Source organism: Vigna unguiculata, chromosome 10, assembly GCF_004118075.2.
Source record: "Vigna unguiculata cultivar IT97K-499-35 chromosome 10, ASM411807v1, whole genome shotgun sequence".
Lineage (NCBI taxonomy): Eukaryota > Viridiplantae > Streptophyta > Magnoliopsida > Fabales > Fabaceae > Vigna > Vigna unguiculata.
In genome coordinates, this window is record NC_040288.1 from 39,898,179 (window position 1) to 39,922,684 (window position 24,506).

General features: G+C 30.4%; 3 protein-coding genes and 1 non-coding gene across 6 annotated transcripts; 2 read left to right on the plus strand and 2 right to left on the minus strand.

Annotated features, from left to right (window-relative positions):
• Positions 1-1,310: 1,310 nt before the first annotated feature.
• LOC114165901 lies at positions 1,311-5,568 on the minus strand. 3 transcript variants are annotated; one of them, XM_028050530.1, is made up of 9 exons: positions 5,236-5,568; positions 4,888-4,969; positions 3,354-3,582; positions 3,085-3,239; positions 2,963-3,008; positions 2,790-2,881; positions 2,574-2,670; positions 1,955-2,011; positions 1,311-1,837 (listed from the first exon to the last, which is right to left on the minus strand). In XM_028050530.1, the coding sequence occupies exons 2-9, from the start codon at positions 4,905-4,907 to the stop codon at positions 1,679-1,681; spliced, it is 855 nt and encodes a 284-aa protein (XP_027906331.1). In that variant the 5' UTR covers positions 4,908-4,969; positions 5,236-5,568; the 3' UTR covers positions 1,311-1,678. The 3 variants fall into 3 exon arrangements, with proteins under 3 accessions (XP_027906331.1, XP_027906330.1, XP_027906329.1); XM_028050528.1 differs by having other exon boundaries at positions 1,424-1,837; positions 4,888-4,964; positions 5,236-5,567; XM_028050529.1 differs by lacking the exons at positions 2,574-2,670; positions 2,790-2,881 and having other exon boundaries at positions 4,888-4,964.
• Positions 5,569-10,468: 4,900 nt separating this feature from the next.
• LOC114167401 (aquaporin TIP2-1-like) lies at positions 10,469-12,280 on the plus strand. Its single transcript, XM_028052489.1, has 3 exons — positions 10,469-10,717; positions 10,982-11,232; positions 11,629-12,280. Exons 1-3 carry the CDS (start codon positions 10,591-10,593, stop codon positions 11,995-11,997), a joined length of 747 nt encoding a protein of 248 aa, XP_027908290.1. The 5' UTR covers positions 10,469-10,590; the 3' UTR covers positions 11,998-12,280.
• Positions 12,281-15,501: 3,221 nt separating this feature from the next.
• Positions 15,502-17,826, minus strand: LOC114166304 (auxin-responsive protein IAA27-like). Its single transcript, XM_028051018.1, has 5 exons — positions 17,183-17,826; positions 16,686-16,915; positions 16,452-16,593; positions 16,128-16,189; positions 15,502-15,807 (listed from the first exon to the last, which is right to left on the minus strand). The coding sequence occupies exons 1-5, from the start codon at positions 17,644-17,646 to the stop codon at positions 15,770-15,772; spliced, it is 936 nt and encodes a 311-aa protein (XP_027906819.1). The 5' UTR covers positions 17,647-17,826; the 3' UTR covers positions 15,502-15,769.
• A 5,935-nt stretch (positions 17,827-23,761) lies between these two features.
• TRNAL-UAA lies at positions 23,762-23,844 on the plus strand. The gene has a single exon. It is a non-coding gene; the product is annotated as a tRNA-Leu (tRNA).
• The last annotated feature ends 662 nt before the right edge of the window (positions 23,845-24,506 follow it).

Below are 24,506 nucleotides of genomic sequence, written 5' to 3' on the forward strand. Positions count from 1 at the left end.
GCATCTTTCTTGATCTTCCCCACCGCATCTTTCGTGATCTCCTTTACCGCCTCTTCCATGACCTCCGCCGTACCAGGTTATCTTCCTGGCCGATCCACCTCTTACATGCATACTTATACATAACCCGCCAAAAGCCCTGGCAGGAACGCTCCCACCATGATGAAGCGCTTCCATTCACTTTGTTTTCAATGCTACGCAGAGTTGTATCAGTTCGCAGCTCTTATAAGCCAACGAACCCAGACTCTGATTCAACAAGCTAATACCTATATTTTTTTCATTTATTTAAAATTTATTAATAAATATCATAAATTGAATATTGATATAATATTTTTTTAATTATTGATAAATATTTACATATTATATTTAAAAGCATTATAATGTTATATCATAACTTAAAAACTATAATTTAATAGTGAAACAAATCTTATAAATAAGATTAATAAGGTGCAGTAAACCTTTTTTACTAAATCCAATACAAACTTTATGACTAAAAAGTAACGAATAAGTTAAATCAAAATATAAATATGGATTCAAATAAATTATAAATGAGTATCTAATTTACAAAGTCCTAATGTATTAAAAAAATATTTGAATAATGATTAATTTTAGTGACAATAAATAATTAATCACTCTGATCTTATACACAAATGTATAATTTCAAAAATTTAAATTACACTTTCATTCATCATATGAATTGGGTGCAAGCTTTCTCCAGTCCCATAAATTTCTATCTCTTTCTCTATTTCTGAGATGTTGCTATTCCCACTCCGAAATTTAGAAACTAAACATCAACAAAAATAGTTTTATTATAAATTGGTTTCGAAATTAGTCATTAACATTATCTAAGATTTTTTTCAAAATAATTGGTCTCTACATAGGATTTGGTCTCAACATATTTTTAAGATTAGTCATTATTTAAAAGTTTTTCTTTACAATAAATTATATTTTTTTATATTAAAAATTATGTTTTTAAGAATTATTATACACTCTCAATATTCATATATCATATCACGTATCTAATTCTATTATTTTCAAAATAAATGTATCGACATACATATACAACATGTATCCGATAGATATATCATATCTATGCATTATAACCTATAATAAAATTGTAAAAAACTTCTCTATTTTAAAAACAAAAACACAGGTTACATTTGTGGACGAAACTATATCAACTCTATACATTCGTAAACCAAATTTATCGTTTACAATATATTTTACCTGACCGAAACAAAATTAATTTTATTTTTTTTTCCTCTTAAATCATTGATATTGTTTTAAAATACAACTTAGTCAAATCCTGGATGTAATTAAAAAACCTTGGAACTGATTTTCAATATAAGTCGGCACCCACTCCCTTGGCAAATTAGTTCACCAAGTAAGCTTTTTAGTGTCATAGGCCCTTTGGCACAACTGCCAATTAAAATGAAAAGACTAACACCACGATAAAGAGGAATATTTACATTTATGACTACATTGATAATGTATTATTACATATTTGCATGTGCCTCTAGCCTCTAACCTCTCTTTTACTGGTGTGAAACGAACTAAAACGCATGGGTTTGCGCTTAACTCTTGGATTCAAAGTCGACAGAAAAAATTGAGGGTGTGATAATTAAATATATAAATCATATATCACGACCATGCCATCTGCCAGGGAAGCAGATATAATTGATTATGTAGCAGCATTCGTTACGTTTAGACATGGAGATGAATTTGTATTGAGGGCGCTGTGTGAAAAAGTATTGAGATTTCTTAGCCTGTGTGCTCGAGGATGCTGGATGATTACCAAAACATCACTTTTTGAACTTTCGACATGAGAAGCAGAAGTTGGCTACACAGACAGAAATGAACTACTTCAGTTTACTGAAAGATTAAAAAAATAAATAATACCGAAAGCTTATATGAATTTGTGGGACGATAGTTAAGAATGCAAGTTTGTAACACTTACCACTCCAATGTGCCATTCATGGCTTCTAAATTCTTTAAATGTTACCGCATCCATTTCCTGAACCAAGGTGCTTAGAGTGCTCAGAAAACAGAATAGTATTCTGTAAGTACATAAACACTAGACTAATTATTTAATTATCTTATTTGCATATGCGAATGAACTCTAGATATGTTTTTTTTTATTCGGGGAAGAAAACTAAGAAAATGAATTTTTTGTTAGATAGAAAATAAAAATAGAAAAGAGAAAAAAGAAACTTTTGCTTTTGTTTGATTGTGAGGATGGAAGAGGATAAAATAAAAATAGGATATTTGGCTGGAGAGAAGGAAGAGAAAACCAGTTTAAAAAATAAATAGTCGACATTCAATAATTTATCTAATATGAAGCAAGCATAGTCTTTCCTTTAGATCAAATTTCAAACTTCTCTCTTCTCTCTTCTCTCTCATTCTTTTTTACCCAACCTTACGTAGGTAACACACTAAACTTATCTAAATGACAAATAGGAGCTCCAATCCTAAAGCAGGGCTAGACTATAAACGTAATTTGCAACTGATTTATTGCTACTGTACTTCACTGTCTGTCCTTTGGGATCTTGATCCACTAGTGAAGAAGGAAAACTTACAATACTATAGATGGGAGGAACCAGAGTATCGCCTTTACACTTAGTGATAGGCATGACAGAGAAGTTTGGTGCCAAATCATGTGACCTAAAAATCCATCTGTATGTAAAGGATAGATTAATAGCTATTGAAGAATAGAAAAAATGATCATGTACTTGGATAAATTTTATAAAGTTCGACAGTTCAGGGAACATGCACTGGAAAACAGATATGCATACCCAATGTACATAAAGATGCAGAATTGTGCCCATTCCCTGAGCAATAAACGAAGCCAGTAATTCTCGGAAGAGTCATTCATGTTCATATATATCTAAAATTGATGAGATTGTCAAAGTTAGATATTTATATATATAACAGTGTAAGTTTATAAAGAGAAACCCAAGAATAATACCACAGTTTCTGCTGTAGCTACTATCTGCATTGCACCCTGAAATTTCCTGCACGATGGAAAATATGTCAACAATTAATATGAATTATTGTACGCATGGGAAGAGATTACAATGTGGAACTTACTTGAATATTGTGTACTTTTTATACACGGCATCATACATTTGTTGAATATCCTCGTTTTCTATGAGGCTCAATTGTTCTCGCAACACTACTAGGTTTTGGGATATATGGTGGAATATTATATAGAAGGTAAAGAAGTAATTTAATAGCAAAAGAACCTGCACATTTGGTCAAATTATGAATTAGCATCAAAGAATCATGCATACTTCTTATAAATCACAAATATAGATGTTTTACCAATTACACAGCATTATATTAGACCAGAAACTTACAGAGAAGTATGGCACACAAGCCTTGTACCCAATCAGAGTCAAGTAAAAGATACACGCAAGCGTGGCAGTTGACCGGCGTTCATGTAGAGAAAGGCGCTCACACAAGATGCAGTAACCATGAGAAATGAGCAAAAAGCAGACAAAAGCAGCTGTCTGAAATAGCACCCCCGTTACATACACCCCAAATGACATCCACAAAGAGCAGGCCTGAAAATTGAAGCAAGAATACCTGCAAGAATTGTGTCATGAGATCCAATGAAGTAAACTTTGCTTACAACAACCATACACAACTTCACATTTCTATACCGTGTTGTCAAACAAACTTCAAAGCCTGCCATGCATTGTCCGGTCTCACATTAAAAATGTACGTGTGAAAACTCTAGACAGTAATGAAAAAAAAAATAAAAGAACACCAGTAGAAGCATTCTGTATATTATCAATTACAAGTAGCATTGTATAGATGGCCAAGCATAACTCTCACTGTCTGATACGGAGAACTAATAATTACTAACAAACTAACTGCAAAATAACAGAGGAAAAATTACAAACTATTTACTAAGCTAAACCGTAGAGCTAAGCAATACGTATGTTAACAGTAGGTAGAATGTCAGTTTTGATACATGGTATAAGGGCAAGAAAACATGTGAAAATGGTTAATCAAGGTTACATTTGGTAGCTTCTCTGTTGTCGCAGAAACTATGTCCCAAACACGCTGTGTAAAATTTATATACTCAGAGGACATCATAAACCATCCTTCTGAAATTGAACTGCTTTATGATGTATGTAATTGATTCTTCAACACAAACGAGATTCTCCATTATAGACGACAACCCCACGCATATATTTCAAAATTGGGGTTAATTTGAGGTGCCTGCTGGTCATAAACTTTGTACAGGACCAATCCGCAGCGCTTATATGTAAAAGAAGCAAAAGAATATGATGTATACGCATTCCGAAAATTTTCAACCAATACAGAGTTGTTCTTGTACATGAGAAGATTTTGCAAGACTCGTTTCTAATGTATCTGAATTTAGAACAATTATTTGCCTTTTTTTTCCATCGTCACTGACAAATACTCTATCAATATATAGTCATGCTTAGAACAAATAAGGCTATATTACTCAGCGATCTTGTCTGACTAGTATTCTGAAAGCAGAGTACGCTTCCATAGAATCCGATATGTTGGAAATTAAATTATTAAAAACCCAACTGTAAAATGAAATCAAAGGTGGGTGAAAAAGTAGAAAGATGAATCTTAGGTATTAAGGTTTTGATTTCCATTCAAATGTTGAAGTTTTTTATTCTCAAATATAGAATGTTTTACTCTTGTAGATTGAAGTTCCTCGTCTTTCCTCCAATCACAATCTTATTTTGCCTCCTTACTAGTTAGCTATTTCAGAGGCAGAGAATGACCTACTCTTTCCAGACAAACCACACTTGGTTTACAACCAAAACAAAAATATACAACGCTAGAAACCAATTGCAACACTAAAAAAAACAAAAAGAACAAGATCAAACAAAGTGCAAAACCTACCAGAAGAGGAAGGACAGCATGAGCTGCAATGCTTTAATCAACGGAACCGAAGCAAGTGTCCACTGCAAATTATTCCACTGCTCTAACAGAAACAACATCACAAAACAAAGCTGTTACGCAACCAAAATATAACCACCTTTAAAACACTAACTTATTCAAAACTCAAGTCAACAGTACTACGAACACAATTAATTATCATAGAGCTTCCAATTAAAATCACATACTAATAAAGTAAAACTTCCTCATCCACTTCACTCAGACAACAATAAATAATTATGTTATCAAAAATTCATTTAATTAAAAGATCAAACTCGAACAACGATAACAAAACATCGCTTAACGTGAAACCTGCGTGTGGCGCGTTTTGTAGGTGTAAACGGTCCAAGAGCAAGCAGCGACGAACCAGATCGACAGGAACATCAAGTACAGCCACGGCAGCGAGCGATACGAGTCATCCACTCCCAAATCGTAACCGTCGACGGACGTCACCATTTCGTTGCCGGAAAACGATACACCTTGCTCCGCCGGCGACTTCTGTTTCCGTTTTAACTGTTTTATTCTGTGCCGTCGTCGCGTTGGGCTGGATTATGCAGTTGTACTTCACCTCACACCATGCGCATTTTTATACGCTGGAGCGTTGCACACGTCTCAAACGTGGCCTATGCTTTAAACGAGTCAAAACCATAGTTCATTTTTTTTTTTCATAAATGTTTAACCAACAAACTTTGCTTTATTTTCGATTACGATAACCAATCTATTAAACACGATTAATAAATATATTTATATTATTTATATATTTATAAGATAATTGAAATAAAATAAAATAAAGCATGGGAGAAATTGAATTAATTAAAGGGTGCAATTTGGATTTTGTGTTTTTGTATTAAAATGCAAAGTTGATGTGCCGGTTTTTTTGGGGAAAGAGAGTTGGTGGGTGTAACTGTATTTGGTGAGAGCATCTCATTAAAAGATTTTCCATACAAACAAACATAAAATTATTGTTTCTTATTTTGGTGAATTGTTTATGAATTGGTAAAGAGAGAGAAGGATATGATAGGATTTGTTCAAAAATTGTCTCAACATTTGTCATAATTAAGCGCTTCGAAAGGACATGAAGAGCACTTACAAGTTACAACCCTCTTTTTCAATTCAGTTAAAAAAACATTAACATATAATAACACAAATAATAAAAGGACAAAACATACCAAATCAATATAGGAAGTGATGCGTTTTACCAACTAATTTGCAAATTTTAAGCAAGGAGGTTTGACTTTTGAACAGAACAAGATTCTTCACACAAAATATCTGATGGAGTTTTTTAAGGGATTGAAAAAGATATTTTTTAATGATGATAACAATTTTACTTTTTGTTGTTATCGTACACAATAGTCTCACATCGCGTAAAAGCTTAAAAACTTAGATTTAAAGTAAGGATGTCAAAACCGGTTAGTCTCGCTAGTCTGTCAAGAAAAGGGCAGGCCGGGTTGGAATTTTCAATCCGTCAACCCACTGTAACCCAGCCCGCCAAGCTCACCCGTTTAGCGAGCCAAAATAAGTCAGCTTGCCCTAATCCGCCAACCCGTTTTTTTTATGTTTAAAATTAAAAATAATTAAAAAATAATATTTTTTTATATTATATAAATTTATATATATATATATATATATATATATATATATATATATATATATATATATATATATATACAAGATTTATAAACAAAAAATTTTAAAAAAAGGAGCAGGTTAACCCCTCCTAAGAAGGGACGGACTACAATATCTAACTCGTTTATTGGTGGCGGGCCAGTCCGGCTCAACCCGTTTTTGGCAGACCATAGGCAGGCCGGCCTCCCGATTTGTCACTCCTAATTTAAAGTGGTTTAAATACCTTTTCTTTTTTCATTTTTTGAGAATTATAACCAATAGTCTCATCTCGCATAGAAACTTAAGTATAAAACGGTTTAAATAATTTTTTCTCTATTTTTTGAGAATTTTGACGGTCAAATTTTAAAATAGACAGATACTTTATATATATATATATATATATATATATATATATATATATATATATATATATATATATATATATATATATGATAATAGACAATGATTTTATTATCCAACTTAAGTTCGGAACATTTCTCATTCATGATTTTTCCATAAAAATGTAAGAAATAACACACTTATCTTAGATAGTTGTTTTCTTTTTTTAAAGGAAAGATTTTTTTTAAATGGAAGTGGTTTGACATATGGTAGTTGAAGATGGTAACCAGAAGAAAATGAAGACTCTAGGTTAACAAACTCACTAACAAAACTACTTTCCTTCACTTCCTACCCAATCAAAGATGTAATGTTTATTTATTTCCATTTGTCAACATAAGCAAACATTTATATTATATAGTTCTACGCAAATAAATATTGTATCTTTCATTCTTCACATTTTGATCCATGAAAGAGATCACCAACACCACTGTTTTGTTCAACAAAATTTTTGAGAGGATAATGTCGTAATCCAAGGAAAAGTCTTTACTTGCAGAAGAAAAATAAGGGTTCGTACAAATGAATGAAAAACTAAACACTTCTTAGTTATTTTATGTTATGGTTCTTTCTATGCAAAGTTTCTTATAATTTATACTCTTTCACCTAGTGTCATTCAAAAAACGAAGGAGAATAGTTTTTTATTTTATTTGGACTCACTTGAAAAGCCTGAAAATGGGTCCTTTGAGACCCAAAATGTATCTACTTGTTATGGATATTTCTTCTTGCACCCCATTATTTTTTCGTGCTTATGGGGTGTGTAAAAGGAAAAAAATACTTTTATTCATAGTGCATTCTTGAAAAAGTCCTTTTGGTCCCTACGCTCTTTGTTAACTCTTTTATAAGAAAAAAAAAAAACTTTTAAATAGTTCAATTTGAAAGTTTTTTTTTTCAAAGTAGAAAATGCTTTTTAGATCGTATAATCTAAAAACAATGATAAGCATTTTTGATAATATAATAGACCGAACAAATAATAAATTGTACTGAGATAAACTTTAAATTATGATTTTAATAAAAGTTAAAAAAATAACTTTAAATCTAACTCAATTTTACAAAATCACAAAATTAACTTGTAAGTAAAATTTTCACTCATCTATTTATTGTAAACTGATTTTATCACTAATTAATCTGAAACTTTCAAATTTGGATTCTTTGTTGGATTTTGTTATGTTGTTCCTCTATTATGCCTTCACAATACACTAATTATCACTAATGTTAACGTTTTAAGATATATTAAAAAGATATTTAAAATAACAACATATTATATTTTTAATGTTCAACAGACGAGAATAAAAAAAAATCAATAAAAAAAACTGAATTCGAAACTTTTAACATTTATCGGAGACACTAAATGAGACATTCACTTAAATTTGTGTCTGATCTGGAAAATTTGAGCATGGCAGAAAACGGTTTATGTAACTTAAGTCACTTGTTTTAAAATGGCACTTTAAATTCTGTTGAAAACAAAACCATTCTACTACTAGTGATGAGGGTCTTGGATAGTTTTTTTTTTTTTTTTTTTTTTTAATTATTTGTGTTCAAAGCATAGGCTTTCAACAACCACTTCACGCTCAACTTTTGGCCAATACCAAAGGACAAAATAATTACGTGTAGATATCCAAAAGTGATTCTTTTTCTCTCTTTTGATTACATCAAATGATTAATAAAGGGTTTGTTGGTGCAGATAAGATAAATATAAAGAGAAAATATTTTATACTACACTAACAAAATATGATAGCTTTACATGGCTATCCGGTCAAAAACCGGATTAATTTACTAGGGAGTTAATTTTTTTATATTATAATTCTGGGTCGATTTTTTAAAAAATTACGGATATAAGTTAATTTGTACATAATATGTTAAGGGAGACTTCAATCTTAAAAATAATGAAGTTGTATTTCATATTGGCGATTTCAATACAATACGAAGAAGTCTCCAATAACATTAAAAAATTCAAAATAAAATCGTGCACACCAAACACGACTTAACCTATATTCATAATTTTTTTAAAAATCGATCCAAATTGATAATATCAAAAAAGCAATTAACCTCTTTTGATAAATTAACCCAAAAATTGTCATAAGTGATACATTTATTAACTTTTACTCTAACAATTAGCATCGATCTATGAGGTAAAAGTTTTTACATAAACAATATTGATTATAAACTAATGATCTCATAGCCATAATTAACCAAACATTTCTTGTGAAAAAGAAAAGCTTCTGACAGAAGCTGGAAAAAGTCAAAATGATTTCTTTGCTGAGCACTAATTGGCCGACAAGTTATCCACGACATTGGCCTAAACAACCAATATGTGATACATTAATTACTCAGAAACTTAAAGACCCAAGAATTTGAAATTCCACAACCTCTCTGGTATTTTTTAGAGCATGGGCGGTGCTATATGTGGCCCAAAGCTATTCATGTTCTCTCCACTCTCCTACTTTTCTTTTATGATTATTTCCTTCACATTAATCTACCCCACCACCAAACATCACCTCTACCACTCTCTCTCCTTCTCACATGGAGGAATCATTCGTTAGCTTCCGGACATTTCTATTAAAGTATGCCAATGACAGCTAAGTTTGCCACTAAAGAACTCCTTGGATATGTGCATGGATATGTCTCACATAACCATCCCTTTTATCATGCAAACAACACACACTAAAATAATGGTATTAACTGCTGTGAGTCTAAATTTTTATATTGAACATGAAAAAGTTAAACATCATATAAGGATTAAGATTGTCAAATTTAGTGTCTTAAAATTTTGGATTGTGCTTTTGTATGGAACCGAATTGTCTTATATGACCATGACTTATTACCGAGATGTTCTTTTATAACCCTGATATTCTTTCATAGCCCTTGAATGAACCATAGAGGATGGGTAACTACAAATATTCCGATACTCAAATCATTGTACATAATTATAACATATTTATTTTAGGAAGGTTTAGATCATCCGATAAATATAAATGAATGTTCTATGGTAAAATTAGGGATTGAATACTACTCTTTCCATGTTCAAGTCAATTGTAGATTAATTATACCACACTTATCTTAAGAAGTTTTAGATCTTCCGATAAATATCGATGAATGTTGTATTTGTAATGTTAAAATGATTCAATATTACTCCTATAGAGTGAATACGAAGTCGGTTATCCTGACATAATTGGTGATTATGTTTATCTTGTTTGAGTCTAGTCGAGATTATCTCAATCTTATATACTATATATTAGAACTGAAGTCAATCAATCTCTTATGAGAAGAAATCATCTTTTATTAGTATTTTTAAAAGGATCCATCATCAACTATTTAAATTAAAAGTAGAATGTAGTACAAGACAATGATAAGATTAGTTTTAGTTCCTATGTTTTAAAAATGATAATGTTTATTTTTGTTTCTACACTTTATCTTAAGCTAATCACGAAAGAAATACATCACATTTAAGCAAAAGTTAAAATCTTTGCTTTTAAAACATACAGATTAAAGGTTAAAACATATATATAACACATTTTATCCTTAAAATAACATTGTATTTAATAATTTCTGCTGCATATATATATATAACCCCAACAGAGAAGCTTTTTGTACTACCTTTCTTGTTTGGAACATTTCCTGGTCTATCCTCATCTCTATTTTTAACAGTTCCCCTAGAAACTTCTGAAGATGGGTGGCATTGCCTTCGGACGTTTGGATGATTCTTTCGGTTTAACCTCAATCAAGGCCTATATTGCAGAGTTCATTTCAACCTTGCTCTTTGTTTTTGCCGGTGTTGGATCAGCCATAGCCTATGGTTAGTTTTCTAGCTTCACAGCAAAAATTGAATCAAAGATCTCTGTCTCAACCCCACCACTCCCATTCAAGTAGCTGAAGCTGTTTCACCATGATTAAACACAAAACAACCTTAAAAACAAGTGAAAACCGATGAAACAATGTTTGTTTTGGCTTGTAATTGACTATAGGATGCTTTTATTTTGAATTGTCACCATGTAGAAGTCTGCAATTTTTTGGTGCTTACTTAGTTTCAACATGTTTGGCTTTTTTTCTTCACTTGTAGGTAAGTTGACATCAGATGCAGCACTTGATCCTGCTGGGTTACTGGCGGTTGCTATTTGCCACGGTTTTGCACTTTTTGTTGCAGTTTCTGTTGGTGCCAACATCTCTGGTGGCCATGTCAACCCTGCCGTGACTTTTGGATTGGCTCTTGGTGGCCACATCACCATCCTCACCGGCATCTTCTACTGGATTGCACAGCTTCTTGGTTCCATAGTCGCATGTTTTCTTCTCAGCTATGTCACAGGAGGCTTGGTAAGTCGATTTGAAAAAGTCTCTCAGATTCGAAATCATGTTAGAAGTCTCATATCGCATAGAGATAAGGTCAATTAACAAAATATATAAGTGGATGCAATCCTTATCTTACAAACCAGTTTTGTGGGGTTGAGTTAGGCTTAAAACTCACTTCTAACATGATATCAAAACCAAGTTAGAATCTATTATAGCAAATTTTCTTGAATATTCTGTTCCACTCGATATCGGGTTAGGCTTAAAGTCTACTTCTAACAAACTAAATTGTTTGAGTGTGGTTTCTGGGGTTAAGTTAGGCTTAAAACCCACTTCTAACATGGTATTAGAGCCAAATTAAAATCTATCATAGCGAATTTTCTTAAACATGTTTCACTTGATATTGTTGTTATTTGTTGGCAGGCAATTCCAACCCACAGTGTGGCTTCTGGGGTTGGAGTTGTTCAAGGAGTTGTTACAGAGATCATAATCACATTTGGTTTGGTGTACACTGTGTATGCTACAGCAGCTGATCCTAAGAAGGGTTCATTGGGCACCATTGCACCCATTGCCATTGGTTTCATTGTTGGTGCGAATATTTTAGCAGCAGGACCATTCTCTGGTGGGTCGATGAACCCTGCACGCTCCTTTGGGCCTGCAGTTGTGAGTGGTGACTTCCATGACAACTGGATCTACTGGGTTGGACCTCTTATTGGTGGTGGTTTGGCTGGTCTCATCTATGGCAATGTGTTCATTCGCTCTGACCATGCACCTCTTTCCTCTGAATTTTGACTTCATTGAGAAATCATGGCCTGTGTAATTCATGCTTCTTGATAATAAAAGTAGGAAAAAGCAATTCTTGCTTTTCTTGCTTTTTTTTCTATTGTATGCTTTTGCTTCTTGTAATTTATTTGTAAAGTGTGCTACTGTTTAATTTGGTGAGAATTCAAAGAGGTTGGTGGTGTGCTGTAAAGGTTTAGTATTGAGAACCAGCACAGAGATTATCTCTGTGTAACAAGGATTCATCAGTTAACGATCTAAACGATTTATGATTGAGAAGAAATTCTTATCGTAATTTTTTCTTTTCTAATACTTAAATCTTAAACTCTAAACCGTAAATCACTTTTGAATTAATGCACAGAAAAAATATCCAACCTTCTTTCAACTTCTGCATGGGAATAATGATTCAGTGGTTTAGTACAATGGAAGAGTGGCTTAGGTTTTACTGTGTTGACAAGAACAAAGGGAAAACGCCAATAGTTAGCTGTTAAATACATGATGATAGATCCAATTTGACTAACATGTGACTATCACTGTCTAGAAATGAAATTATAGCAACAAAGTGTGTTTGATTTTGGTTGTTTTTGAAATAAATCATTTATTTTTGCGAAAGAAATCTGAAAAAATAAACAATTATGTCTGAGAAATGCTTTGTTTTCCTTGATGCAAAGTGTGAAGAGTGTTGAATTACATGAAGATGGGACGGTTAGGACTTTATGGTTGTCCCAAATGTAGAAAAGGTGGTGGTGAGGCCCAGAAAGTCGGAATTATTAATCTTCAAATGTAAACTTGCAATAATAGAAGCTAGGGAAAACAAACACCATTAGAGTCACGTCCTTTTAGATCATGATGAAGAAAAAGAGGACAAGACTTTACATCTAAATTGCAGAAAATCTGATAGTAGATTCATGTGTATATACAGAAATCGCTTAGAGGAATCAATATTAGAGGAGATTTTTACTGTGAATTTTATACTTGAGAATGACTTTGGTATGTTGTATCGATGTTAGTGATTTCATGTTATATGTTTTTATTAACCTAAAATACAACCAAGTGAAATAGATGAAATTTAATTATAGTCTTTTTTTAACTTCTTTCATAAATTATATTAGTTTTGTTTGTAGTTTCTGCAATATCAATTAATCATGGATCCATAAAAAGAAAATTATTTTATATGTATGTATACTTAATGAGCCTCAACACTTTATTTTATATATATATATATTTCATCTCCAATCCAATGTTTGACTCTTAATTCAAATTCCTCCAAAATTAATTGAAGTGAGAAAACTGAAATAATTTATTTGAAATTTAATACACCATCACTTCGATTATATAGACATGAAAATTCTTTAACAAAAATTTTTCTCAACTAGTACCATCCAACATAGTTTTTATTCGTAGAGCACATTGTTCCAACTACACTTACCACACTTAACTATGTTAAACTAAAATAACACGTTTCTGGTATCGTATTTGAAAAAGAGAAAGAGAAATGATTTTTTTTTGGAATAATTTATGTAATAAATTTTGGTTAAAATAATCTATATTGCTAGAAAGCTTATTTATTTTATAAAAAATTGAACATAAAAAAATGAATTTAAAGAAATAACAATTAAGTGTGCACATTTTATGTTTAATTTAAATTTCTAATATTAATAATTATTCATATAAAGTGTGAACCATATGAAAAGAACTTTGCATAATTTTATTAGTTACGAAAATAATAGTCATGAATTGATATCGATAAATATTTAATAAAAATATTACAAAAATTAATAACATAAACTTGTGTTACTTTATGTAGACTTACATTAGACTTAAGTTCTAAATGTAAGTGTGGGCTTGAGTTCCATTTCTCCTCTCAAGTAAACATTTATCAAAATCTTCATTTGCATATTTAATTGTTATAATTTTTTGTTTCATTTTCATGGAAAATGGGTATTAATATACTTGTGTTGATACTTGTCTTTTTACTGTTTTTTATAAAAAATAAAAAAGTACAATAAATAAAACATGATATTACATATATTTAATATCAATATGGTACATATATTTTCTTAATATTAAATACTTTAAAAAATTATAATTATATAAATGTCAAATAATAATAATTAAATAAATATCAAATAATTATATATAAAAAATATCAAATTTGTGTATTAAAGATAAGTTACAAATTAATAGGAAAAAAATAATACAAAAATATGATAGATATTTTAATAGAGACGAGTATTGTCATATTCGTACCCAATTAATACAAAATATCTTATCAAAATCCAAACAAATTTAAATACCACGTAACAAAGTTCATTTGTTATCTCTAAATCTTACACTTTTACGATCTTTATACTACACACATATTTAACAGTCAAATTTGTCAATATTATTTATTAATCACAAAATTTATTTATACAAAAATGAAAAAAAAAATTTACTCATCTTAGTCATCACTTGAAATTTGTAAGGTATTCATACTTTTTAAAATTAAATACATATTTGAATTTTAAAAAGTAAGGTATATAACAAATTAAAAAAATATTAGCAATTACAACCAACATAATCATATTTTCATTAATTTCAAAAAAATATTATTTAAAATTACCATAACAAATTAAGACTTTTTATTTCAATTTTATTTGTTTAGATATGAATTGATTAATTAATTTAATTTGTTCACTTTTCTTCTATTTATTTTTCATTTAATTCTATATAAAGTTTTGTTAATAAAAAATTACCTAATATAAAAAAAATAATATTTTTCTAATAATACAATTCTTTTATTACTTAAATTACATACCAAAATATATTTGTTCTCATTTTTTTATAAACATTGAAATATCATACCGAAAATTTTCAGTCCTCGGTAACTGAATTAAGACTATTTTGCTATTAGATCTACACAATTGAGTTTTTTCGGAAACCAAATTTTATTCTTAAACATTAAAGTGTGATATTTATATATATATAATTAAACCAATGTCATCCGAATAAAATTTAGGATTAAATATATTTTCTTTTTAAAATTTTAGTTAATTTTGGAATTAGTCTATTTTAAAACTTTGAACCAATATAGTCATTTATTTTTTGAAATACGTAAATTTAGTCTTTTTAAATAAATTTTGTTAAATTTATTTGACATTTCAAGCGCGTTTCATAATAATATTTGACTTAAATACAATTCTGAAATACATAAGAAATATCAAATAAACCTTTTAAAATTCGACTAAAAGAACTAAATTTACGTATTTTGAAAGATAAATGACTAAATTGATCTAAAGTTTCGAAATGAATTAATTCCAAAATTCACTGGGAGTTAAAGAAGAAAAATATATTTAATCCTAAAATTTATGTTGGACCGAGATAGTTGGGAAAAATTTTCTGCTTTTACAACACCTTATTAAATGTAGTTGATGCTTGAATGGATCTAAAAGTTTGTACCAATAATTTCTTAACTACAATTTGCTGTTAAATACATAATAGTTTAGTAACAAGAATTCACAAGTCGAACTCAGATATTCTTAACTTTCTCATTTCTATATTTAACGTGAATTAATCCGAAAAAAAGTGCACCGTGTGAGTAAACAGCAAAATATTTCATATTCTACATGCACAAGGAAACTGAAACTTATCAGTGTCCAAAAGCACAAAAACTGAAACGCTACATCACGCGTTTTGTTTTTGTTTTATTTAATACAAACTAGAAACTATAGACTCAAATTCTCTTCTAATCCTTCTTTATATGCTTCTGTGAAGACCAAATAGTAGACCAGAATCTTCTACACTAGTATTGGCTCCTAGATTTTTCCATTGCCCTTGGAGCTGCAACCAAATTGAACACATATTTTTAGTTAACCTTCCATTATTATTTAAACTATAAAAAAGGTATCATATTCATCATACATATGTATAAAGTGTTTAAAAATTTAGAAAAAAAAAATTATTTGATACCATTTGACAACTCTTATAAAGATAAAATAGTTTTAATAAAAATTAACTTTTATATTTCTAAAAAAAGAGTAAGTGAATTTCTATAAAAAAGAGTAAGTGAATAAAAATGAAAAATAATGTAAAATGATAGTAAAAATAAACGTGGTGTTAAAATACCAGTATCCAAAAATTTATAACAGTGAAAGATATACCTAATCCAATTGCCTCAGAACCTTTCATTATCCTCAATTTCTTACACGACTCAGTGAACATCCTACAGTGTTGCAATTGTTAGAAACAAAGACAATAAAAAAATAAGGATAGAAAAATAAATGAAACAAAAATTTAATATAGATCCGCGTAGGATGTGTATATTTACAATTCACGACTATACCTGGAAAGTATTTTTATTTCGGTATTAATAACAACATTGGTCAATAAACACGATCAAACACAAACTTTGTTATCTAAATCACATATTTGCTATCTAGATTACTGAGTAATGAATCAGAAACAAAATGAAAAAGGGAACTTACTCCCAAGGCACATCACCCACTAGCATCCAATCCCCATCTTTATCTTCATAAGTAAGAACATATTCAGAGCCATCAACAAGATCCCTGAAAGCTCTCTCACTCAATCCCTCTTTCCCAGAAACTCCACGTGAACTGCATTGACCTGATTTCAGCAACACAAATTTTGTAATTTTGTTCACAGCATTGAATTAAACATAATGAATGTGACAGAGAGAGAGTAGCATTATAGCATACCAATGGTGAAGCAGCTGAACATTTTCTCAAGAGCAGAAGAAAGTTCAATATAGTTGCAGTGGGTTTTCAGATCAACCTTTCTGAGATAAGGGGCACCATCCATGCTCACCTTAACATAAAGACAACCAACTCTTGATTTCTCCTCAGTTTCAGTGTTGCTTTTTGCCATATTATAAGCCATTGTGTTCTTCCGAAAAGATCGAATTGGTGGCCATCCCACAACTTGTGCTCTGCAACAAAAAAGTTCCCATAGAACACAGTATCAATAATCAAACAGAAAAAAATAACCCCAGAATAGAAATCAACAGCCACTAATTGAATTTTCATGAAAAACTTCATCTTTAAACAAGTACACAGTGGACTACTTAATGCATTAACGAATGTTTTCAACAAAGTCTATCAGAAAGAAAACACAAGTCAAATCATTTGAACCTTGTGAAGAAGTTTATCAGAAACGTTTATGTAAAGCATAAATATGTGAGGAAAAGAAAACTTACTTTGCAGCAGGAGCAGTGGCATGTTCAATTGTTGCAGAAACCTGAGGTGGCTTCTCAGAGTGAGGAACCAAACCAACCTCTTTGTTGCACCCATTTCTCAAATCATCCCCAGATGCATCACTGGCTGAGAAAATCCATTTCCCAGAAGAGGATGAGGAGGAACTAATGGCATCAGAGAAACCCCTTTTGAGATTCTTATTGGAAGGGATTGAGGAAGCAGAATAGCCACTACTCTGCAAATCCTTGCCAAAAAGAGAAATCCCTGCAGCTCCTGGTTTGTTCTCAGAAAACTCACAACCTGGTAGACCAAGCCTCAGCTCAGTCTCCTTGAAGTTCAGAGATGAACTGTTCTCATCCTCAGATGAAAGGTTGGATGAAACTGAAGATGATATCTTATCACAGCTTTTCTCCATGTATGGAGTTTCTGCTAAGCCTATGTAATCATGTTCAAAGGGTGTAGACATCAAAGTTTTGCACAGTGAAAGGTTCCAAATTATGCAGCAGAAATTCAAAAACAGTTAAACGAGTGAGTGAAGTGAGTATGTGTATAAATTTATAAAGGAAGGTAGATGTATGAGAATGGAGGAAACAAATGAGTCAGAAAGTAGAGTTTTAAACTAGAGTTATCGCATGGCATGGTACGATTTTCCTATGCAGTAAAGAATCTTCTTGGCCTTTATGAAGCAACTTTTCTCTTTCCATACATAACCATAGCCATATTTTACATGTTATTGGAATAATCAACTCTGTCATAAAAGAAAAAGACATAATTTTTCTTTATCGTTAGTGTATTTTTTTACTTGCTGGTAAACTTTTTCAGTCATGTCATTAATATACAACAGTTATAACTTATAACTATCTCAATGATTAAAGACATAAAAAAGTTCAAATTTTTACTGCTGCAAATCTGATTCTTCAATGGATTCAAAGTCCTTGATTGATTAAAATGCAGTCGAGGTGCAAGTTCGAAGCACACACACAGAGATTTCACGACATTCCAATTCGAAAAGCATTGAGAATAATAGAATAAGTTTGTGAAAAAGAAATTTGTATGAGTCGAGACACGACACAAACGAAAGAGATTGAACAGAGGTGAATCTCCACTCTTTAGTTGAATACGAAATGAGTCCCTAACTGGCAGACAATGTTCCGTATCTTAGCATGTGTGTCGTTCAGATATTTTCTCTCTCTGTTGTTTTTTTTTTTCCAAAATTACGTGAAACATGTTAGGTTTACATAGGAATTTATAGGAAAATACAACATCAATCAGATTTAAATTCAATCACATAAAATATTTACACCACTCTTAACTCAAAATCTTAAAACAATGATTTTATGGGTCTTCATCATCCTTATGTGATGCTCTACTTTCTTATTTTTATTCAATAAAACTTAAACTCATAGATTCTAAAAAAAAATCATACGTTTTATGCCAAAGTGGCCATGGCTTGCGAATGTAACAAGACACCAACACATGAATTCTTGGAGTTGAGAACCACAAATTGTGTGTTTGCTACAAAAGGTAAAGAGGGTATCAAGATCTGCTTCGGAAATTGTAATCTGAAATTATGTCTTGTCTTCGCTACTTGTGTGTTGTGGATTAATGGAATGATTATAAATGGGTTAATTATTGGTATGATCTTATAAACATATCCAAAGAAAATCGTGGGAAAGTTTTGTTGAGCTCCGTTAACGTGTGACAAGCATAAAACCGCGTCAAAACAAGGACAACTTGACCTAAAAGTAATGACTTGTTCAAAATAGAAAAAAAAAACAAAAACAAAAGGTAGTGGTCAATTTACAGTTTCTAAATTTTGGGTATGAGATTCCCAACTAAAATGTATTTTGTGTTTTTTAATAGAAATTAATTATTGTAATAGTATCCCACTATTCTTTTCTATTTTCAATGCATGAGATTTAAAGATTAATTTATTATAGTCATGTCAAAGTACATTATGAAGATAGTAACTACTAGTGTATAAATACTCCACGAAAGAAAAAACATATTCTTTAATGTTCAAGTTTTAAGTGGCTTGAATTTTAAAAGAAACTTACATAATAATAATTATCAATAAATGCACGATTACGAGAACAAAAACATTATATGCCTTGGAAGGGTCTTAAAATTTTCAAGAAACCTTAATTGTGATGGGAGAGTGCAACATAACCATAGAATAAAAGCAAGACATGTCAAAGGAAAATTCTTATATGATGTAAGGTTTTGAAGTTTCAATTAAATGTTAACTCTTTTTCAATTAAATTTTTTAAATATTGATGCGAACTCCTCTAAAATTAAATTTATCTTTCAAGAGGTAAAATGAATATGTTTTAATTTTATATATGAATTAATTTTTCAACTTATGACACTTCATTTAAATCACTTATTGCCAACGCATGTACTTGCTGTTGGTGAGTTAGGTTTGGACTTATTCTCATATTATTATCATCATATACTCATTCTAAACGTGACTTAATTAAGGGTTAGTTTTGGTTAAAATTAAAAGCACTTCTCAAGAGTAAAAATGCATTTTTACAACATGTGTGTCAATTATTAAGTTACATATCACACATGTTAAGGATATTCATATTGATAAAAAATAAAGGGGAAAATAATTTTAAAAATAAGTCGAATAAATATTAAAGTTTAAGTTGATAAAAAAAAAATTAAGGCTGACAAAAGAAAATAACTATCACTCAGAATTCTAAAGATGGAAACCTAACAAAGAACCCTAGATTGTCTAAAATTGAGGCTTTGACTACTAAACATGGAAACATGTTGAAAACCCTAGAAAGTTGTTTGTACAAGTAAAGATATAGGGTTAAAGAAGGAGTTTCCAAATTGTAAGCATTTATTTTTCTACAATTATTAGTCTTCCACAACTTGGAATCATTAAAACACCTTTTTAATGCTTCTTCCAATTAACCCATCTTAGTTTTTTTGTTTTTTTTTCAGAGTCTAGATCTTGTATTGGTTTCTTTGGTGTTGTCCTCTACTGAGCATAAAAAATATACTGTGTTGATATTTTAAATATATTTTTTAATATATTTTAAAATGTCAAAATTAATGATAATTAATGTAGTATGAATACACAGTAGAGGAACATCACAAAAAAAAAACCAACAAAGAATCCAAATTCCTATTTTCACCGAAAAAAAAATACAATATTATTATTTGTATTTTTTTAATTGTAGAAATTGTTAATTATAAGCAATTTATATGCAATTTCTTTTTCCTCTGGCTTTAATGGCAAATTTATTGTTATATGTTTTCCTCGTTGATTTGGTCATGAGGAAATTGGAATCCCCATTCTACCCTCCAACCAATCATATCTTTAAACGTTGCACACATTATAACCTTTCATTATAAGTGGGAAGCTTTACTATTTTGTACCTCTCACATGCTAAGCAACACCCTCCTGAGTTGACCATTGACCATTGACCATTTGACCATTATTTAAATAAAACCAATTTCTTAAGAGTACTATTTGGAGAGTAAGTATTGGGTTGAAGAATCTTTAAGATTTTGTAACTTTCCATCATTGTTCAAGTTCCTAGCTTCAATTTAAATAACTTCAATCATTCAACTATAAAAAAGTTTGTAAACAACCACTTTGAACGTCAATGATCCATAAGAGTGAGATTGACATTTAATGTGCCCAAGAAAGTGAAAGACATGTAAAAGAAACACACCCTTGATTGTACCTTTTCCCCAATTTTTTCACATTTTAATGCTGTAGTAATAATGTGATATGCAAAGTTACACTCAAGCCTTAAAATTTAAACACATTAATATTTGAAAAGAAAAAAAACTACTGAGTGAAAACATTTTGAGAATATAATATGATAATTATATATAAAAAACAATAAGTGATATATGTGTTTTTGTGACTAACATATATACACACATTACTAGAATGATTATTATGCAAATGAGGGTATTTTAAAAAAGCAATAAGGTGGACAATCTTTGTGAAAAAGGAAGAAAATGCGAATAAAGTAAGGGAATTGTAGAAGGCACTAGCCCTATATAGGGACCAAAATTTGGAAAACACCCACTTTGTTATGACTGTGTATAATTAGATGAATCTGCATATTGTGTCTGGGAATTAAGGCAAAAGTTAATCTTCCGGAATATTATTTCACGGAAAAGTGGCGAGTGAATCGTATTTTTGAAGAATGAACACAGAAAGGACAAAGAAACAAAGAACATATGTGGAAAAAGAGTTGGTCTTTTCATGTTTTTGAAATAGTTCAGAAAATGTTTAATGTGGTTGTGTTTGTGAGTTTAGTTTGCATGGACCATAGTGTCCCATTTGCTCTCATAATTCCTTTGTGGCTAAAGTGTTGATAGCATAGCTGGAAAACTTTAATTTGTTCAACCAAACTTTGGCCCTCTACTCTACAACAATGGAAAACTACACTTGTTGCCTCTATTATTCATTCAATCTTAATCATCTTTGACTACAACCTAAAAAATCAAAACTCTTCTAAGACAAGTTTCTTCATAAAGTAAATGAAAATAATCTAATTATAACCCAAAGTTGTTGTGTTGCAAATAGGAGAGTGTAAAAAAAATATTAAGTGAAAATATATAAATGAAATATGCATCTAAGTTTAAGAACAAATTTGATTGAATCTCATCAAAGTATCTCATTAATGATTAGTTAATAGCAGTAATTTAATGTATTTTTTTAAAAATCGAAGCATAACTACTTAAAGTTATGTAAGTTGCCACTTAAATATTATATATATATATATATATATATATATATATATATATATATATATATATATATATTAATTAGTCTAATCATATTTTTAATTAATGTAAGATTTTAAGTACATTCCTTCACATTAATTAGGATTATAAAATTTAAATATAACTAATTGTCACAAAAATAAGAAGCCTAACTTAATTCTATAAAATTGGCTTGTAAGTTAAGGTTTGCACCCATTTATATACTCTAAATTGACTTTATCTTTAGTCGATGTGAGATTTTCAACACTCCCTCACGTCGAGGTATGTATATTTCAGGCGTGAAACTAGACATTAATGGGTGATCCGATAATGGTTCGATAGGGGATGAAACAATATGTCCAACTAATCTCACTAGGATAAACTTTAACAATAGCTTTGATATCATGCTAAGAAGTGTACTTCAAGTCTAATTCAACCCTACAAAATCGGTTTGTAAGGTGAGATTTGCACCCATTTATATACTAAATTAGTCTTATTCCTAGTCGATATGAGACTTTTAGAAATAACTAACTTAATAAGATATACCTCTCTCTCTCTCTCTATCTATATATATATATATATATATATATATATATATATATATATATATATATATATATATATATATACACACACACTAATTTAATTATATATAGTTATTTAAAATTGAATACATATTGTTTCACAATTTATCACATTAATCTCTTAAAGTTACTTTTGTATTTATGGAAAGGTAGAATGGTTATTTAAGGAACTATGGTAACATTAATGATGAATGATATATATGGTGATGAAGTATCTCACATAGAGTTGATTGGTTATTATTATAAAGGTGTAAACGTAAATTGCTTTGAATAGGTAAATCAATAATTTGTCCTTGTGGATCCGACATTAATCCTTCCATACCTACTGATTGGTGTACTTGAGATGCATTTCCTTTAACTCTCGAAAAGGACATTATATGGACCAGATTAAAAGGGCTGGTCATTCTAAAATTAAGATTCATTTCTTGTCGACAATATTCATTTGTAGCATATGATATCTCAATTGGCATTATTTTTTTTTACTGCATGTACATCTCACTATTGGAAAAGAAATTGAGCTTTAGGCATCAAGGTAAGGGATGATAAGCTATACTGTTACAAAATCAGAATCAAAGGGATTGGTTGAAGGTAAGGAAGGATAGCGTGATTGAATGCTTTAGTAGGTAAAAAAAAATCATACTAACACGCTGGTGGAAGGAAATTATTAATAAGACTAGTCGATTGATGAGTGAACACACATTTACTAGCTGAAACATAAATGCATATAGATTTTAAAGAAGAAGATAAGTGATTAAAATTAGGATTAGATTAGCACATGTTTGACAATAATTTACAAGAAGGGGAGATTTATGGGAAGGTAAAGGTGATAGAAATTATTATTTTCTACGATCTTATGTACAAAAGATTGTGTGGGTTCAAACTTTATAAAGGAAGACTTCAGATTTTTTGCACAAAAAGTGTGTGTGGGTTAAAACCCAGTTTAAAATATAGAAATATTTCCACATAAAAATAATTTTAAATTAATAAAAGAAAAAGCTGGTTTGTCCGAGAGGTTAAGGGAAAGACTTAAGATCTTCTGCACATAACTGTGTGAGTGGGTTTGAACCTCACAGTCGGCAATTGTAATCTTATTTTTTTGTACAAAAGGAATTTGCAATTTTTTTCACAAAAATTTACAAGTTTGTCCACGAAAGATTGTAAAAGATTAGTAGTTTTATCATATTGGTTGGTTGGCAATAGTTTAAAATATTGAAACTTTTTCACATCAAAATAACTTTAAATTAATAAAATCAAAAAGCTGGTTTGCCCGAGAGGTTAAGGGGGAAGACTTAAGATCTTCTGTACAAAAGTACGCGTGGGTTCGAACCCCACAGCTAGCAATTGTAGTTTTAATTTTCGTACGAAAAAGAATTTGTAATTTTTTTCACAAAAATTTACAATTTTGTGGATAAATAATTGTAATTTAAAATATTGAAACATTTTCACATAAAAAATTTCAATTTAATAAAAGAAAAAGCTGGTTTGCCCGAGAGGTTAAGGGGGAAGACTTAAGATCTTTTGCACAAAAGTGCGCGTGGGTTCAAACCTCACAGCCAACAATTGTAATTTTATTTACAATTTTATCCAAACCCTATTGGAGGCTAAAGTTGTGTGGGTCCAAACTACAATAATATTTTTGGGGGAGGTAGCATATAAGCGAGTATGTTAATTAACACATTATTTGGGACAGGATATTCTACTATGGTCTAATGGTAACTATAACTACAAAGATTGTGTGATTCAATTTGACAAGGTTGACCACTTACAATATGCTCTTTGATTAGTTGTGTTTCTCCCGTGTGTTGAAAAACTAAGACAATCAATAACTACAAAGATTGTGTGATTCAATTTGACAAGGTTGACCACTTACAATATGCTCTTTGATTAGTTGTGTTTCTCCCGTGTGTTGAAAAACTAAGACAATCAATAAATTAATAGTTTCTCGACTTTCTATAGAGGTGGCAATGACAGATTTTCACCAAAATTTTTTGGGGAGTCAAAA

Bases quoted from the DNA above. Each gene is read 5' to 3' on its own strand.
- LOC114165901 (XM_028050528.1), bottom strand. From the start codon at position 5,379: ATGGTGACGTCCGTCGACGGTTACGATTTGGGAGTGGATGACTCGTAT. The intron at 3,009-3,084 runs GTAAGTTCCACA...TCCATCGTGCAG, and splicing joins AAAAAGTACACAATATTCAA to GAAATTTCAGGGTGCAATGC. The intron at 2,671-2,789 runs GTATGCATATCT...CTTTACATACAG, and splicing joins TGCATCTTTATGTACATTGG to ATGGATTTTTAGGTCACATG.
- LOC114167401 (XM_028052489.1), top strand. From the start codon at position 10,591: ATGGGTGGCATTGCCTTCGGACGTTTGGATGATTCTTTCGGTTTAACC. The intron at 10,718-10,981 runs GTTAGTTTTCTA...CTTCACTTGTAG, and splicing joins TGGATCAGCCATAGCCTATG to GTAAGTTGACATCAGATGCA. The intron at 11,233-11,628 runs GTAAGTCGATTT...ATTTGTTGGCAG, and splicing joins GCTATGTCACAGGAGGCTTG to GCAATTCCAACCCACAGTGT.
- LOC114166304 (XM_028051018.1), bottom strand. From the start codon at position 17,646: ATGTCTACACCCTTTGAACATGATTACATAGGCTTAGCAGAAACTCCA. The intron at 16,594-16,685 runs GTATGCTATAAT...TGCTGAAATCAG, and splicing joins GTTCAGCTGCTTCACCATTG to GTCAATGCAGTTCACGTGGA. The intron at 16,190-16,451 runs GTAAGTTCCCTT...GCAACACTGTAG, and splicing joins GTGGGTGATGTGCCTTGGGA to GATGTTCACTGAGTCGTGTA.